General features: G+C 51.0%; 1 protein-coding gene across 1 annotated transcript in view; it reads right to left on the bottom strand.

Moving 5' to 3' along the window:
* Positions 1 to 322: 322 nt before the first annotated feature.
* Positions 323 to 17,998, bottom strand: part of LOC121456565 (plexin domain-containing protein 1) — a 55,890-nt gene continuing 38,214 nt past the window's right edge. Inside the window, exons 8-14 of the mRNA XM_041664841.1 lie at positions 17,473 to 17,568; positions 15,335 to 15,416; positions 10,849 to 10,909; positions 8,945 to 9,077; positions 6,124 to 6,159; positions 3,622 to 3,782; positions 323 to 1,736 (exon numbers count right to left, since the gene is read on the bottom strand). Of these exons, the coding sequence (XP_041520775.1) occupies positions 1,617 to 1,736; positions 3,622 to 3,782; positions 6,124 to 6,159; positions 8,945 to 9,077; positions 10,849 to 10,909; positions 15,335 to 15,416; positions 17,473 to 17,568 (689 nt within the window). The 3' untranslated portion in view covers positions 323 to 1,616. The remainder of the gene's footprint in view (positions 1,737 to 3,621; positions 3,783 to 6,123; positions 6,160 to 8,944; positions 9,078 to 10,848; positions 10,910 to 15,334; positions 15,417 to 17,472; positions 17,569 to 17,998) is intronic.

Below are 17,998 nucleotides of genomic sequence, written 5' to 3'. Positions count from 1 at the left end.
TGCCCTGATTACCTTTCATAAGGGTCTGTGAGCCTTTCCAAGTTACATTTGGTGATGGTGTTTAATCGCAGCAATAGAAAGCAAAGTACAGCACCATCTCAGACCCAGTGGCCCTTGGTGTTTTGCTGGTTGGTCACTGGCAAAGACAGTGCAGGGCTGGGTGCCCAGGTCACACGTTTGGCTGTCTCCTCATGGATGCAAGGCACTCCACCCTGCTTCACGGTCCCTTTCTCAAGCCCCTCCCACAGCCCCTGTCCCCACAGCCCCTGTCCCCACAGCCTTCTCTCCTTTGGTTTATGAAGGAGAACAGGCACCAACATATTTCTGGTTCTGTTTGTCACCGGTGTCCTCTCATGGGTCAATTGTGGAGTGGCTGGACTTTTCTGGACCGGATGTATCCAGGTATCTGCAGACAACCTTCCCTCCTCCCACTGACCCACCTGGAGCTCAGACTTCTTTTCGGGTGCTTCCTTACATGCACAGGAACTGTGACAGAGTGGAGGAGGCTGTGACATATTTATTGGCTGATGGTAGTTATTTGGAGGGAGGGTGAGCACTGGATTTTCATCGTCCTTTGGAAGCAGATGTGCCCATCAGAGGGACAGAAGTACCTTAAAACCAGGCTAAGTAGGGAGGCATGAACTCCAAGCCCCCAAAGCTCTTTGCAGAGCTGGAGAGCTGGAGGCTGATTTCCAGGTCAAGGTCCCTCCCTCCCACGCCAGGTTTTTCTATTCCTCACCTTCATGGCAACTGTGCTTCCACAGGCTCCAACTGGAGCTCCCTGCTGAGGCAGGGGTGTCTCAAAGAAACCTCTAGCCCCCTGTTTGTTTTTTAATGGCTACAAACCCTCCCAACCCAGGTCAGTCAAGGAGAAATACGAGCCAGGTGAGTTGCTTCTCCCTTTGAAGGAAACTACTGGCATTGACAACAGGCCAGACCAGCAAATAAAGCGGGCACCAGGCACATGGGGGAGTAAGCACCCCACTCATTACTGGCAGCCATGCAAGACCGGCTTGCAAGGTGAAGGCTGAGGAACAGGGCGGGGTGCAGCCTGGGCTGCAGGCTGCATGTTCTGCTGTCGGCCCTGGGTCTCTGCAGAAAGGATGAAGCAAAGGACCAAGGTCAGAAAACAAGAGTTCCCCAAGGTTTTTTTTTTCTCGCCCCTCATTTGGTTTGTCTCAAGGGATAAGAGCTCTCTGACGGAGGGCACCCCTTCTTCAGGCTTCCAGAGCCACAGGGTTTGGAGTCAAGGGCACTGACTCCATAGCTAGGAAGACCACCCCTTGAGTCTGCTGACCCTAGAATACAGTAGCCCCAGAAGGGCTTCAGTGGCCAGGCTGTCTCCAGTGAGGAGGGGCACTGCTAAAAGCTGCAGCGCAGATCATCGAGAGACCCCAGAAAGGAGGCTTCTTCCACCGGAACAGGGAACTCTGAGGTTAGTGTTCCTTTGCGTTGCTGTACCCCTTTTTTCTGGGGTGTGAGGACCAAACTATAGTTTGGGCACCATAAGTCATCGTCTTCCTGGCCCATGGCCAGCTCAGAGGAGGCCGGGAAAAATCCCTTCTCTTTGCTGTGACTTGCTTTCACGCCATCCCCAGGTCTCTGGCCTGATGTGCTCAGCACTGCTCGGCCTCCATGAAGCCCTCCTTCTCATGGCCCGAGGGCTCCACCTCTGTGTAGGTGGAGTGGCTGGGGTGGTTGCGGAACTTCATGGCTGGCCAGTGGTAAGGTCTCCGCTGTAGAGACATGGAAGCAAAGTCAGCGAATACCACCTCTTCATCGGACTCCCCTCCCCTGAGGGCAAGGTTTCCTCTTTTACTTTACTTTACTTTCTTTCCTTTTTTTTTTTTTTTTTTTTTTTAAATTTTCGAGACAGAGTTTCTCTGTAGTTATTGGTACCTGTCCTGGAACTAGCTCTTGTAGACCAGGCTAGCCTTGAACTCACAGAGATCCACCTGCCTCTGTCTCCTCTCTCTCTCTCTCTCTCTCTTTTAAGATTTATTTATTTATTATGTATACAACATTCTGCCCGCACGCCAGAGGAGGGCGCCAGATCTCAGTACAGATGGTTGTGAGCCACCATGTGGTTGCTGGGAATTGAACTCAGTCAGTGCTCTTAACCTCTGAGCCATCTCTCCAGCCCTGCCTCTGTCTCCTGAGTGCTGGAATGAAAGGTGTGCACCACCACTGCCTGGCAAAGTTTCCTCTTATAAGGGTTTTGAAGGAATGGGGGCTCAGGAATGGGGGCTCAGGAATAGGGACTCACTGTGGAGAGACACCTAGTAGTTGGGGCCACTACTCAGCAAGATTCCTCTCAAGTAAACCCGCAGCCACTAGAAACCCAATATAGTCCTGGCTGGTCCAGAACTCTCTATGTAGACCAGGCTGACCTTGAATTTGCAGCAATCCTCCTGCTTATACCTCCCAAGTGTTGGGATTATAAGTGTGCAACACCTTGCCCGGCATTTTGAGAAGCAGGTTTGGAAGGAACACATTTTATCCATCATTGTGTGGTTTGCAAAACTGAGCTAGAAGCTTCAACAGCAGACTGGAGACACGAGACTGTAGGAAGGGATGAAGCAGGCTGCAGATGTCCAAATTATCTAGGAGACTCTGAAAATGCCAAGAGGGCCTGCTAGATAGCACAGGTCCTGCATCAGAGTCCATGGGAAACCAAAATGCATATGCCCTACCTTGACCCCACCCTTCCAAGTCCTTGTGGCCTAGGAACCACTGGTTCTTGGTGATACCCAGGTAGGCTATAAATTCAGAACTGGAAAGATGCTGTTTCATTTTAAAAGGCTGAGGGAACCTCTCAGGCCTCTGGGGAATGAGGTCAGTGGGCTTGTGACCCAGGTAGACCCTGGTGTATCAGATGAACCCCTCTGGAACCGTCTCAAATGGTCCTTCTTAATCAGGGTTCTGGGGACATTCACTCTGATATACGACATAAGTGCTGTTGGGTTCACTGAGGGGCACCATCTGCTTGTGACCCCCTAGAGGACAGGGCCAGGTCATCTTCACATCCTCAGACATCATTGTCGGGGGTGTGCATGGGTCTCTGGGAATGTCTTCACCAGTCGGATGGGAGCCAGACATTACTGAGCTCTGGCTTGTTGAGGCTTACTTCCTATGATCTACTTCTGTCCCCGCTGGGTTCTGGACCATCAAACCTGCAGCGTCCCCAGCTAGAGCTGCCTGAGAGTACAGCCCTCATGAGCATTTTGGCTTGTTGGCTATCACCTATGAAGCCCACAGAAGCAGGGAAATATGTTAGCTCCTTCATGACTCTGAATACGTTCAAAATCTCAAATTTGGGTACGAGAAGCCGTAGGTCATTAGGGGACAGCCCCCAGCCACTAATAGGGCACCTATGACATTTCTGACCAGCCTCCTCTAGGGGCTTTCCTAACCTCACAAGTGGGAAAGGAGGGAGACCATGCCCGAGGGAGGGAGAGCACTGATGCCAGGTCCCAGGATGATGGGATGGAGTGGAGGAAAGTTCCTCAGGGAGGCGAGGGATGGCATGGGATGGAACAGGACAGAATGGGTTCCGAATGGTGAGGGAAATCCAGACATGGAAGCTCGCCCGTAGCAGACGCGGGCAAATTCCACACTAACCTCGATGAAGAAGAGCGCAGCATTGGAGTTAGGGTGGCCGCTGATGTAAATCCCAGCCAGGATGATGGCTGCTACCAGGAGCACAGCCAGCACGATGCCCACAATGGTGCCCAGGTGCACAGGAGGGCCCTTGGTCTTCGGGGACAAGTTGTCTTGAAGTCCTGTGGAGATGACAAAGAGAAGCTGGGCCTCAGAGCCTTGGGTTCTGACAGGGTCCCCGAGATGAACACCCCAAACACCCACACTTTCAAACCCACAGAGAGGTACGGTGAGAGTTGGTGGGATGTACATAACAACATGAACGTCCTGGCACCTTTGATGCGTTTTTTTTGGAATCATTTAGAAGCTTCTCTTAAGTTATAGAGAGGCCACATCAGTAAGCACTTCTGAGAAACTCGCAAAGGGCACGTGATAGTTAGGAGAGATTGGGAGCTAACAAGATGGCTCGGTGGGTAAAGGTGCTTGCTGCTGAGCCTTGTAACTTGAGTTTGATCCCTGGGAACCACATGATGGAAAGGAGAGAGCTGACTCCTGCGAACTGTTCCCTGATCTCCAGAGGGAGGGTAGCATGTGTTCACAGACTTCGCACACGAAATAAATGTAATTTTAAAAAACTGGGATCCTAGCTCTGAGTGTGGTCTCAAAGGCCCGTAATCTCAGAAGTTAGGAGAAGACAAGAGGGTGAAGAATTCAAGATCGCATCCTCACCTACGTGGTGAGTCTGAACTCAGCCTGAGTTTGGTGGCGCATGCCTTTAATTCTGGCACTTGGGAGGCAGAGGCAGATGGATCTCTGTGAGTTCAAGGTCTACAGAATGAGTTCCAGGACAGTCAGGATTATACAGTAAGAACCCTATCTAAATAATCATAATAATAATAGTAACAACAACAATAATAATGATTAAAGAGAGATAGGGAATCTAGACTGGCTTCAAACCTATAATCTATCACATTTTAGCTATGTGACTTTGGGTACATTAGCCTCTGTGAGCCTGTTATCATCACCTTTGTAGGACAAGGACAATAGCTGTCTAGCTGGGGGTTACTGTGCCATGCATAAAATGACAGAACTCATGCGAAGCCCTGAGAACCTCGCCCAGCATCTCGGAAATCCTGAACTAGTATTAATCGCTTTGATAGCAAGCAACCATAGTTATCTTGTTTCTGGCTGTTGCCTGTGGGATGGTAGGATTACTATCTAGCTCTTAAGAACCACGGGGTCCACTGTGAAATGAGGGTCCCATTTTGCCTGAAGTCAGTGGGATGAACCAAACCCTCCACAGGAACCTACAAACTGCTGTTAGAGAATATCTCAGGCATTTGAAATATATCCAAAGGGTCATCCAAATTCACCCTTTCTTTTATGTCTAAAGTAACAGAAACACAGAGATGTCATGCCATTTGCCTAAGGACACACAGACAGTGTCGGATGCTGGGAAGACGGGTTCCCTAACATTACCTGAGGTGGGTATTTCTGGCTCCCCTACCTAGTGTGGAGGAATGAGCTAAAAAGACAGAGGTGAATGTCAGCAATGGAAACGCCCAATCCTCCTCACGTGGCTCTCGGGTGGGAAGGGGAACTGGAGCGTGAGGCCTTCGACAGGACATTGACTGCATCAGGATTCTTGCTCACCCCATTTGTCTCTGCCGGGCACTGTGTACACAGAAGAAACCCAGGACAGAGACTATCCGGGCCACTCTAGTGATGCTGTGAAGTGGAAACGTTGAGGGCACACACCCAGGCTAGCCTCTGCTGACTTGGTGGTTCGCCATCGGCCTCTGGCCTGCTGTGATACTCTGATCTGGGTTGTGGTGGATGAGCACGTAGCACAAGCTGGAAGAGTCTGGCCCGGTTCCTTCCCCCTCACACACACCAAGCTTCTCAAACTTAAGGAGGGGAAGAATCGTGTCATCTCCACTGGGAGGTATGCCAGACTGCGCTGTGAAAAAGGAGGCTCTCCCGCTGGACTCCCAAGGACACCCCCAGCCTGGAGCTAGAAAGGCATTCCCACATCCATCCTTGTTGGGCCACAGCAAGAGGGGGGCTTTCCACGACCAGAGAACATTCTCTCTGAGGCTGGTGGTAGCCCCCCTCTGGGACCTCTACAGATGGGCATGGACAACAAACACTTGCATGCTCTTTGCCTGGGAGGGAACCTGAATGTTGAGGAAATTGCTTGCCCCATATAGCTGAGGCCCACAGGGGAGCAGGTCCCCCTGTCACAAGCCCCCTGTCCCCTGCCAAGTGGCACCAGGTCAGCCACTTCCTCAAATTCTTTCCAGGGCAACAGACACAGGAGGCTCCTGGCTGAGACAAGAGGGGTCTAGAGTAGACGTGTTCCATTGACCAGGGGTCTATGGTGGCAGACCTGCCAACCTCCTGTTCAGCCCGAGGCCTGAGACCCTCGTGGTTTGCTCTTCTCCCTCCCCCACCGCTGTGACTCCTCAGGGTGGACCCCCATCCATTCGTCTGGTGAAGAGGGACAGGCAATTCTGTACTCACCGTCTCCTCCTGCGTAGGGATTCAGCTTGGTGTCATCTTCAAAGAGGAGAGAAGGAGCAAGATTAGTGGATCATTCAGACTTTGTCACCCCAGGTTTAGATGGAACATTAAGGAGCTGTCCTTTCCAAACTTTCCGTTTAGACAGGGGAGATGTCCTGCCCAAAACTATATAACAGTGTAAGGGATGATTGGGACAACCCAGCTTTTCCTATCTGTGTTGTTCATTCAACAAAAATGAGTGTTTACTATGGGCTGGGCAGCTGCGGATAGCATTAGGGAGACCACAGATAATGGATGGACATGGTCCCCACCCACATGGGGTAGGAAGCAGAGGGGCAGTTAAACACACACAATACCAGGCTGTAGCTCAGTCACTGAGCACATGCCAAGCATGAGACATGTGGGAAGTTCTGGATTTAGGCTCTAACACGTGCGCGCGCGCACACGCGCGCGCACACACACACACACACACACACACACACACACACACAAATAAACAAACAAAAAACTCCCAAAACTATAAATAAATAAACTTCACATGATGAAGCTATCTCTGCAGGCCTCACCCAGATCATGGGAATCAACAGTTTCCCAGAAGGAGGAAGTGAGTCGTAAACTGGGAAGCAGGGAAGACAGGACAGCCCCCAGTCAAAGAATTTGCCAGCTGTGTATACAGGTGGGCGGAGAGAAGAAAGGGGCCAGGCAGCTGGCTGGGATGCTGTATGGAAATCTTGCCTGGCCTTCTAAGGGGCAGCCGGATGCTGTGGAAGGTTTACAGTGGTCCCCCGGTTTGCTGGCAGACTCCTGGGACTGCAGTAATTTCAGCTCCCTCTCTATTGCTCAAGGTGTACACCAGCGGCTTTCTCAGTCTGTTCCGCGGTCAACCTTCTTCCTGGGGTTTTGCCACACGAGGCAAAGGGAGCCAGGAGTTCCGTGTCTGAGAGCCCCATAGCACTGCAGGCTGTGGCTCTAACCACTTCAACTTGAAACCGTCTTAACGGCACCACAATTTATAGCTTTTCATCCATCTTCCTGCTGGACCTCCACAGTTCAGGCTGCTGGAGACTCTTAGTGGGTACCGTGTTTGTGCACTGGCATTTGAGGCCCTAGTGGTCTCTTAAATGTCACAGCTACACACTGCAGAGGAAGCTGCTGAAAGTAGCTGGAGAGATGCTCAAGGCCCTTCAGAGCCCTGGTCCTTCCCAGGCTGAGCTGCTGAGCCATTGTCGCTTCTGCCTCCTTGTCTATCATCCCCAAGCCTCCCCCAACTGCCCCCTCCACTGCATCACCACAGAAAACCCTGCAGAGCTGACCTGGGAGTCCCATCCTCTGCCGAAAACTTTGGTATTTGGTACATTGTCGAATTTTTAGATTAATTTTGATCTTTATAAACACCGCATTGAACTATTTATCTCAAATATTACTTTTGGGCGTTTAGGAGCCTCCTTTAACCCTCACCCAAGCCGAATGCCCTGCTGGCCTCTCATTAGTCCAGATACTGCCGCTTCTCAGGGGACAGTTTGTGTGTACTCTGTGCCTCACTGTCCTTGACACCCGCTTGTCTGCAGCACTGGGATCCCCAAGTGCTTCCACATCTACTCTGTCTGCTCTCCTGGGGTTCTGAGGCATCAAAATGTAGATAACGGAAGAAAACCATAAGAAAAACATATGCTGGGGCCCGGAGAGACGGCTCAGCAGTAAAGAGTGCTTGCTGTCCTTCCAGAGGACCTGAGTGCCAGGGTTTCTCACCTGGAGAAGAGAGTTCACATCGAAGGAGGTATTGCTGGCCACACATCCTGCCCCGCCCCTTCCCTGACTGCAGGCTTGTGCAGTGGAACCACTCCCACCCTCAGGGAAGGTGTCAGGAGAGACTTCAGGTTCGGCTATGTGAGCCCTGACTCCTCTCTTCAGAGCTCCCATCATGCTGTTGTCTGTCTGTCCATGGCATCAATAGCTCTTCCAATAAACTCCATACCCCCAGCCATCATCTCGGCATCTCTTGGAGACCTTTCACTACAGCCCAGCCCACACCTATCCTGGTGGACACGAGTGTTCCAGTCTGTCCTACAGAGCCATTGACAGTGGAAGGAAGCCATCTTGCCAGGCTCGTGAAGTATGACGTGGCTCTCCAGTCAGAGGAAGGAGGATGCAGCAGCTATTAAGCTGATAAAGCACATATACCACAGTTGTTCTTAGGCACACGATCAAGATGTAGTTGGCCGCCTGATGGATGGCCAGGATTGTCCAGTGATTGGAACCATAATCCCAGTTAAACTCTTTCTTGTATAAGTTGCCTTGGTCACAGCGTTTGGTCACAGCAATAGAAAAGTAACTAATATACCCTGTCTCAGTAAAATAAGTAAAAGAGGAGGGCTAGGCATGTACTGTAGTGACGGAGTGTTTGCTTGGCATCGTGCAAGGCCCTGGGCTTGATCTCAATACCAGAAGAAGGGAAAAAAAATGAAGGTTATAGAAAAATAAAATCAGACAATCGTCCCTCACCACTGACTACATGGACAGAGATGTTGTTCTGTAGTATAAGTAGCCTCGCGGGTTCTGCAAGGTTACTATTAAGATGGGGTGCTCTAATATCCATTTCCCCTCTCTGAGGGGATCTCTATCTCCCCACGGTCAGTCTTCCCAGCGGTCACAGCTTCTCCTCTATTGGCTCCCACTTCTCACCAGCAAGACAGCTATGCTGTCTGAGCCTCAGTGCGCCGTCAGCGAAAGACCAGGGCAGACCCTGTCCTGTGACACAGTCCCTGTCAGGAGCGGGCAGGCTCTTCCGGGGTGTCTCTGTGCCCCAGGACTTGTGTCTTACCTTCTGTGGTGAGGCTGTCGATGAGGAGGGAGGAAGAGGTGGTGCGGTCCCCATCGAAGGGGCCGAAGGAGCTGTCGGGGGAGGCTGAGTAGTGGCCTTCATCCTCGAAGTCCTCGCATGTCCTGCCCTCTGCCTGCAAGAGACCCAGTGCTGCTTCCGGACACAGCCAGTCCTGAATGCATCCAAACCTGACACTTACACTCAGCTACTTGGGAGGTGGAGCAGGGGGTGGGCTGGGAGCGGGAGTGGGGGTGGGAGGGACTGAGTCCAGGAGTTCAAGGCCAGTCTGGTCATCAGAGGGAGACCCTGTCTCAGAAAATAACTAATATTGAATCTTCCACTTTAATGCGACTTATCTCACAGGGTAATTTATCTGCCAGCGCTTCAAACCATTCTCTGAGGAGGGCTGAGATGCCAATCTTTTTCTCTGTGTCACAGTCCTGGCTGTTCTGGAACTCACTCTGTAGATCAGGCTGGCCTCAAACTCACGGAGACACCTTCCTTTGCCTCCCAAGTGCTGGTATTAAAGGTGTGTGCCACCACCACTTGGCAAGAGGTCAATCTTAAATAAACAGATAAAATCTTAACAGTCCCTGGCTGGGTGCCAACACTCAGAGGCAGAGGCAAGGGGATCTCTGTGAGTTTGGGGACATCCTGGTCTAAATAGTGAGTTCCAGCACATCCAGGACTACATAGACTTTGTCTCAAAACAAACCAAAACAAAATAAATAAACAAATGATAATATCTTAATAGTCACTAACAGCCAATATCAGATGTGGCTGGCTTCTCCACCCCATTTATCAATTTAGTGTATGTTATCTATTTAGAGTATGTGACCGCCACAGGAAGCACACGAAAGTCAAAGAACAAACCGCAGGAGTCTGCTCTTGTCATCTATCATGTGGGTTCCAGGAACTGAACTCAGGTTCTGAGCCTTGGCAGCAGGCACCTTTCCTCACTAACCCATTTTGCTGCCCCAATTATTTTTTCCTAAGTCAGAGAAAGATGAGAACATGGCAGGGAAGCCTGAGGCCTCGTGTTTAAACATTGAGCCTGGTACTTTGTTGTGGTGAAGATCAGGCCAATTCTTTAAACTTCTCTGTACCTCAGTTTCCCCTCTTATCAGTGAGGTTCTTGGTCCCCAGGTTTTTGGGTCATGTTTAATAAGAGCAGTGAAGTGTGCCTGGCTTAGAGCAGGAAGCCACGTGAGTTCGAGGCTAGCCCAGATCACAAAGGGAGGCCTATCTGAGAGGGCACGGGAGAGGGGTGGTACCCGGATAACATCACCTGTTCGTGCCCACGTGAAGTTTTTCTAGAGTCTAGAGCAGTGGATCTCAACCCGTGGGTCGCATCCCCTTAACAAACCTCTATCTCCAAAAATATTTACAGTTCATTAATAGTAGGAAAATGACAGCTCAATGAAATAATTTGATGGCTGGGGTCTCCACAGCACGAGGAACTGTATTAAAGGGTCGCAGCATGAGGAAGGTTGAGAACCACTGGTCTAGAAGGAACCTGGAACCTGGATAGGAATCCAAGTAGGAGGTTCCTGGAACAAGCCCCCTCACTCTCAGAATGACCGCCTCCCTCAAAATCAGAAGGGATAGAGTGACAGTGGCCCCCAGAAGAGTCGGTTGTGGCCAAGATGAGTCATAACACCCCTTCCTCTGCAGTAAGACCTGCTCACGGACACATCACTAGCTCGACTAGACTGGAGGGCTCAACGAGCCCTGGAAAACCCTCCAAAGTGGCTCAGAGAAGAACAGAAAGCCTATCTGGGGTGAAGGGGAGGATGAGGCCGTCACAAACCAAAGCCAGCTTGAGGAGCGTTATCTGGGGCAGAGTCCTCTGGCAGCATCCCTTCTCCCAGCAGGGACTAGAGCAGATCACTCATGGGTCTCACCTCCTGGGCACAGCCGTAGGCCAACCACTCCTGGCGGTAGCGGTCAAAGCCGCTGGAGCATCTATAGAGGAAGCAAATACGGAGATGTGAGGGGTTCGGAAGGGAATCCCTCCCCTCTCGCTTACCCCTCTACTCATTAACAGTCCTGCAAGGGTAGTAAGGGGAGGGGTTCAGCTCCAGGCTGGCTGGCTAGGCTCCAGAAGGCCACTGCACAGGTGCCCTGGGCAGGAGATGATTATGAGATTTGCATGTCCTCTACTTAGATTTTCATTATGAGATTTTTATATGAGATTTTCATTATGAGATTTGCATGTCCTCTACTTCTTCCTTCTGCCCCAGCTTCCCAGATCAAGGCTTTCTCTGCCCAGCAATGTCTGTGTGTGCAGGACCCTGGATGCTCTCAGGGTCCTTTCAATTCTGTACTGAGAATCTGGGGTGTCCATGCCTGTGCTTTCCATTGGAGAAAACCTTGTTCAGTCAGGTCTCTCCATCACTACTGAGGCATCAGATTATGTAATGTAGCCAACTCCCTCTGTGTAATCACAAGACAGCAATAAGAACGGTGTCAGAGACTGACATGGGTCTCTGGAGAGGACAGGAGACACCAAGGATTTTCCTAGGGAGAGGGTGGGGCACACGCATGAACCCGAGCTCGTTCTTCGCAGCATCCTGTTTGAATTTCCATTCTTCGTTATTGCTGCCAGAAGAAGCCACTAAGCCTAACATGACCCAAGCATATCGCCATGGAAGAATAACATCCTAAACCACGAGCGCAGAGAAAGAATTCTCAGCGAGTTAATCCAGTCCGAGCAGCTGCCATGTGCCCACACCAAAGTGAGATCAAGGTGATGTTTCCAGAGGGCCATCCAGTGAGGCCTCCAGAGGCTAAGCTGGCCCAGCCACCATCCTCTCCCTTTTTAGGGGATGGAGGACAAAGAGCAGTCTGCAGGCTGGAACTCAGGCTTCTTTGATGATGCTGCAGATTCTTTTAAGACTAAGTTGAGCCAGGTGGTGGCAGTGGTGAACACCTTTAACCCCAGCTCTCTGGAGGCAGATGCAGGAAGACCTCTGAGTTCAAGGCCAGTCTGGTCTACAGAGTGAGTTGCAGGACAGTCAGGGCTACACAGAGAAACCTAGTCTCAGAAAACAAAACAAAACCAAAACCAAAATACAAAAGACTGAATCTTCATGCTGGTTGTGGTAGTGTATGCCAAGGAAGCAGCTCAAGGCCATCCTGGTCTACATAGCAAGTTCCAGACAAGAGGACCCAGGTTCCATCCCCAGTCTGTGCCTCCAGTTCCAGGGGATCCCATGCCCTCTTCTGGCCTCCAAGGGCTCCAGGAATGAACATGGTACACAGACATACGTTCAGGAAAAACACCCATATTCACAAACAAAACAAAACAAAACAAAACAAAAACAACAAAAATCAAAAACTACCCCAACCCTGAGTCTCCCATTTAGGTTTAACGGCACATGTTAAGTCTCAGGCTAGCCAACACTGCCTCGGAGAAGAATGTGAGAACGGGCCATTTACTGAGTGTGTCTTGAATATCTGGTGCAGTCTGCCACTGTACCAGGCTCATCTCAAGGAACCCTCCCAATGACATGGTAAGATGAGAATTACGACCATCATCTCCTGGGCAATTCCAGGGCTAAGGCCACCACAGACTCCACTGTGAGTCAAGGGGACAAGTGGGGATCAGGGTAGGATAAAAGGAAACTACCTGCCGTGGTCCATGAAGGTGTTCTTTACAGAGCATGGGAGCAGGGAGGCCCTGAGTGGCTAAAGAAGGTAGAGTGAGTGGGGGAGAGGGGAGAAGAAGCCCACTGGTGTCCCCAGTGCACTGGCCCTGCCCTCTGGCTTTTCAGGGAAATGGGATCAGCTCTCATTTGGAGCTGAGGCTCCAGAGAGCTGGCTGCTGGAAGTTTTTGCTGGAGGGAGTCCAGTGCCGTGGGTGTCTGGCTGGGATGGGTGGTTTCAGCTCCCTTGTACCCTCTACTGAGGCATTCCTGTTTTGTCACAGAGATAGAGCCCACCACCGAAGCCCCTACATTTCCCAACCTGGCCAGCATCTTTACATTCGGGGGCTCCAGCTCCTATTCCACCATCTCGTCGCTAGGTTTGGGTGTGGCCACTCAATGGGGGTGGTGAAGGGAGGGTTTGCTTCGTCTGACCCATTTTCCTAGGGCTCAGCACGAGCTGGATACTGAGTCATGCCTGGCAGCAGCCCCCAGATCCCAGGGATCATGTGAGGTCATCTCAAGTATCACCCCAAGGCTCAGAAAATGCTGCTCAGCTTTGAAAATGCATGAGATGAATTAAAAAATCAGGCTCCTGGGATCTTGTTCCCTGGGGATCACTATACAACTGAAGGTAACCTTGAACTCCTGCTGGTCCTGCCCCATCCTCTCAAGTTCTGGGATTATAAGCAAGTGCCACCATGCCCAGATAGCTTTTTTTTAAAGATGTATTTTATTTTTATTTTACATATATGGATTTTTTTGCCTGTGTGTCTGTCTGTGTACCACATGTGTGCAGAGCCTGCAGAAGTTGGAAGAGGGCACCAGATCCCTGGAATTGGAATTGCAGACAGTTGTAAGCTATTGAATGCTGAGACTTGAACCCTGGGTCCCTCTGGAAGAGCAGCCAGTGCTCTTAACAGATGAGTCATCTCTCCAGCCCTGGGCTGGCTTTTTAAGTTTTGGTTTGGTTTTGTTTTGAAGCAGGGCCTTAATATGTAGCCTTGGATATCCTGGAACTCACTATGTAGATCAGGGTAGCTTTAAATATAGATATCCACCTGCCTCTGTGTTCTTCTTTTTTTCTTTTTCTTTTCTTTTCTTTCCTCTCTCTCTCTTTCTCTTCCTCCCTCCCTTTCTTTTCTTTTCTTTTTTTTTTTTTTGAGACTGGGTTTCACTGTATAACATCCCTAGCTATCCTGGAACTAGCTCCATAGACCAGGCTGGCCTCAAATTCAGAGATCTGCCTGCCTCTGCCTCCCGAGTGCTGGGATTAAAGGTGTACGCCACCACCGCCCGGCTTGCTTCTGTTTTCTAAGTGCTGGGATGAGAAGTCTATACCACCACATCCAGCCCGGTTGCTCTTTTTACCAAGTCTTCTAGGTGGTTCTCACAGTTCACAGGAAGTAAAGCTTTGCTCCCAGAAGACAATTAGGGGGTCTATGCCACCCATTTCCCCTGGGGCTCCGTGCTGCTAAGGGCTCTGGATGCATTTGGTAAAGTGCTATCTAACACCACATGAGCTGCGGTGACAGTGTGTGTGCCCTACCCACGCCTCCCTGAGTCACACACTCTGGACCATTTCATAGGGTAAAGAATTAAGGGAAAGGGAAGGACACACCTCGGGGGCCAAGGTCCCTGGCATCCCATCCCAGCTGCTCTCTGATGGGTGGCTTGGTGTCTCCTGTGACAGGCTGGCAGTCTATAGGATCAAGAGCTTCTATTTCTGCCCTGGGATGCTGGAGAGGAGCAAAGGAAATGCTGACCACTGCACAACCGCTGCTTAGAGGCTTAGAGACTATAATTTTGCAATTTTCAAGATGGCCTTAAAGGCTCTTGGAATTTGTGGGGCTTCCCCCACTCTTAGGAGAGTCAGCGTCCCCAAAGGAGTCCTTTCCCCCATCTCCTGCCACTATTTATCTTGGCTAGAAGAACTGAGGTTGGATTGATTACAAGCCTAATCGGTGAGGGGATGATTCCAGAACAAGGACTGGAAGATGCGTTGGGTTTAAGAACTGCATCTCATCCAGAATGTCCTGAGCTTCCGATACCTGCAGCATCCATGCTCCTGGTTTTCAGGAAATCTGTGGTAGCCCAAGAGGACAGTGGCGGGGGCCGGGGGCATGGAGCTCACCCAGCAGTGACGAGCTTTACATCATGGCCTGCCACATGCTTATAAATGAGGCTAGAATGCAGGCCTGGGCCTGGCGGTGATGGTACACACCTTCCCAGCACTCGGGAGGCAGAGACAAGTGGACCTCTGTGAGTTTGAGGTCAGCCTGGTCTACAGAGTGAGTTTTAAGACAGCCAGGGCTACAAAGAAAAACCTTGTCTCAAAAACAAAAACAAACAAACAAACAAACAATAACCACAGCAAAAATTCAGACCTGGGGTCTCCCTGGAAATCTTGACACAAGAGCCAGTGATTCTGGAGTGACCACAGCTCTGAAGCCTTGGCCCAGAATGAGCTGGCTTTCCTGGGAGATCTACAGTCTCTGGAGTCTCCAGATGATCTTCCTGAAGCTTGGCCACCCCAGGCCTTACTGTGCCACACAGCCACCTGGAGCAGGTGCAAGCCTTGAGAGAAACTTACTTGTGACATTCTTGTCCTAAAGATCCAGAGCAGCACTGGACAGAGACCCTAATGCCAGCAGACAGTGGGCAGTGTGGCCTGAGACTGTCAGTGGGCCCTGGCCACCCCTCACAGCCCCACCTCACCTCCGTGTGTAACCTGGACACAAACCTCTGTAAGACGTGGCACCAGCTGCAGTTGAAGGTCAGGTTTGAGGACATGCAGGTGTCACAGCTCCGATGTTGGAGGCAGGCTGCAAGAGAGGAAACTGCTGCTATCAGTATGACGTCACTGCTTCTCCTGAATCCCGTCCTTCCTGGACTGCAGTGCCTCTGACTTGGGTGGGCATGGAAGGTCATTATTGTCTCTCTTGCTTTTGTTGTTATGTTTTGAGACAGTGGCTCTCCCTAAGTAGTCCTGGCTGCCCTGGAGTTTGCTATGCAGACCAGCCTGCCCTTAAACTCACAGAAATCCTCCTGCCTCTGCTTCCTGGATGTGCTCATTGGAAAGCCATTCCTCTTTCCCTTCCTTTGTTCTCTCCAGCCCTCCTGGTTATTGGTCCCTGGGATGGCTGGTCCTCATTATCTACTTGACTGGATTGTGGATCCCCTAGAAGAAACACTTCTGAGGGTATCTGAGAGGACCCCACCCAGAGAGGCACAACCAAGGACAAAGATCCACCTTGAATGTGGGTAGAACAGTTGGTGAGTTGAAGCCCAGCGGGTTGGGGACCCAGGAACCCCGACTGCTGACCCTATGTGAGCTGCACTCACCACACCAGTCTCCACTATGAAGGACTGTACCCTACCCTCCCTTTCTTTCTAAATAATTTATTTTTTTTTTATTTTTAGGTGCATTGGTATTTTGCCTGCATGTTTGTTTTCTGTAACTGGGGTTGCAGACAGTTATGAGCCACCATGTGGGATGTGGGTGCCGGGAACTGAACCAGGGTCCTCTGGAAGAGGAGTCAGTGTTCTTAACCACTGAGCAATCTCTCCAGCCCCTTCCCTTCCTTTCTTAAGCTGCTTTTGTCTGATATTTTGTCACATCAGCAAGAACAATAGCCAATACAGGACACTCATATGTCCTGGGAGTCAGGAATATATAGAAACCGTGGGAGTTTCCTTACCCCATTTCATAGGGGAACTGAGACTTGGCGTCTTGCAGTTAAGAATGGCAGGTCTGGGTTTGAACCAGGGCCTGGCTGAGTCTGGAGTCAGAATGTTCAGTCTGCCCAGCTCCCAGCCTCCCTCCAGTCTCAAGAGACACATTCCCAGGCTGGCTCTGTACTGCTGGGGCAGCTGAGCCTGGAAATTCTTGCTCCTGATTTCTAGGACTTGAGAAAGACAGAGTCTCCCTATACAGCCCAAGATATCCCTGACCTCAATGCTCTCCTGCCTTAGCATCTCAAAGAGAATTACAGACCAACATCACCATGATCCCAATGTCTACTCTTACAGTGGTCTTTGGGAAACCCCTGTTTCCCAGGCCTTTGGGCTTCTAGCCTCAGTGGAGGATGACTGTGACCTGGGTTGTGTCCTCATCCTCTGACTGCCCTGGGAGAAGACACCTGCCTGAGATCGGGCTGAGATGGGGCCCGGGACTCATGACAAAACTTCCTTTTTCTTTCTCTGCTATCTGTTCCCAGAACTTCCAGGGAAGAGAAAAGTGCTTGGGGTGGGGCAGGGGAGGTTGTAGGAGACACAAGAAATGTCACAGAAGGCTGGTGAACAGCTACAGCCTCAGTTGTCAGCAGGAAGACTCGCGAGACAAGAGAAGGAACAAAATCCTCTAGAAAAATAGGATTCTGGACCCGGGGCAGTAGCACACGCCTGTAGTCTCAGTTCTTGAGAGGCAGAGGCAGGAGGATCACCACAAAGGAGAAACCAGCCTTGGCTACATAGCAAGCTCCATCTCAACCAAGGCTGCCCAGTGAGGTAGTCTCCAGGGACATCTATCTCCTCTAGGGGGAAGAGGGTGAGTAACCAAAGATCTGGAGCCCTGTCCAAGCAGGCTTGGCTCTCTGGGCCTTCAGGTATGTATCCCTAGCAATAGATAGCATTGATTAGACATAAACCTCACCCCAGGCCTGGGTGAGCTGGTCTATGTCAAGGTTGCCACTTCTGTACTCAACTTGGCCTGCGTGACTCCAACCCTGATTACAGCTTTGCAGGACGGTAAAATTAGGTCCAGAGAAGTTAGGTGACTGTGTCCCCAGGGATCAGAGATAGAGTCTGAGATCAGAAGCCGGCATTTTTTAGTTTAAAGCATGTTCCAAAACAGCAGGTTGCCCGCCCCTCCCTCCTCACTTGGCAATGGGGTGAACTCCACGGCCGACATGTTGGTTATCCTGCTGGAGTCCAGTTCAACGCGGTGGTACTCGAAAATGGTCCGTCTCCGAGACTCTAGAAAAGTAGAGTTTGTCATTCATATCAGGAGCATGTCATAGTCAGAGGTCCCCCAAGCCTGTGCCCAGCACCCCAACTGAGGTTAGTATGCAGCCAGTGAGGAGGAAGTGAACCCGGCAGCCTGGGATGATGGGGCTGAAGCTGCAGGGAGACTGAGTGTGAGGGGCTGACCTTGGGAGGAGAGCCTTCCACTGTGGAAGGCAGGCTGAACCTGGAGGGAGTCAGGACCTAGGACATCCTCCTCGTGCTTGGGTGGCGTTCACAGCCGCTGCTTATAAGCCCACAGGTTGGTCTAGCCTCTCTTGGTGTCCAGTGCACTCCTGCAGACCTGACTGACTCCTGCAGACCCAGCTGGAGGACTGTTTCCTCAGGACAGAGCACCTAGGCGGCTCTGCTCCACTCAGGCCCAGGGCTTCCCCCACACTAC

This window comes from Microtus oregoni, unplaced genomic scaffold (genome assembly GCF_018167655.1).
Source record: "Microtus oregoni isolate MIOR12 unplaced genomic scaffold, Mior012 000015F_ref0000493, whole genome shotgun sequence".
Taxonomy (NCBI): domain Eukaryota; kingdom Metazoa; phylum Chordata; class Mammalia; order Rodentia; family Cricetidae; genus Microtus; species Microtus oregoni.
This window is presented reverse-complemented; position numbering and strand designations above follow the sequence as displayed.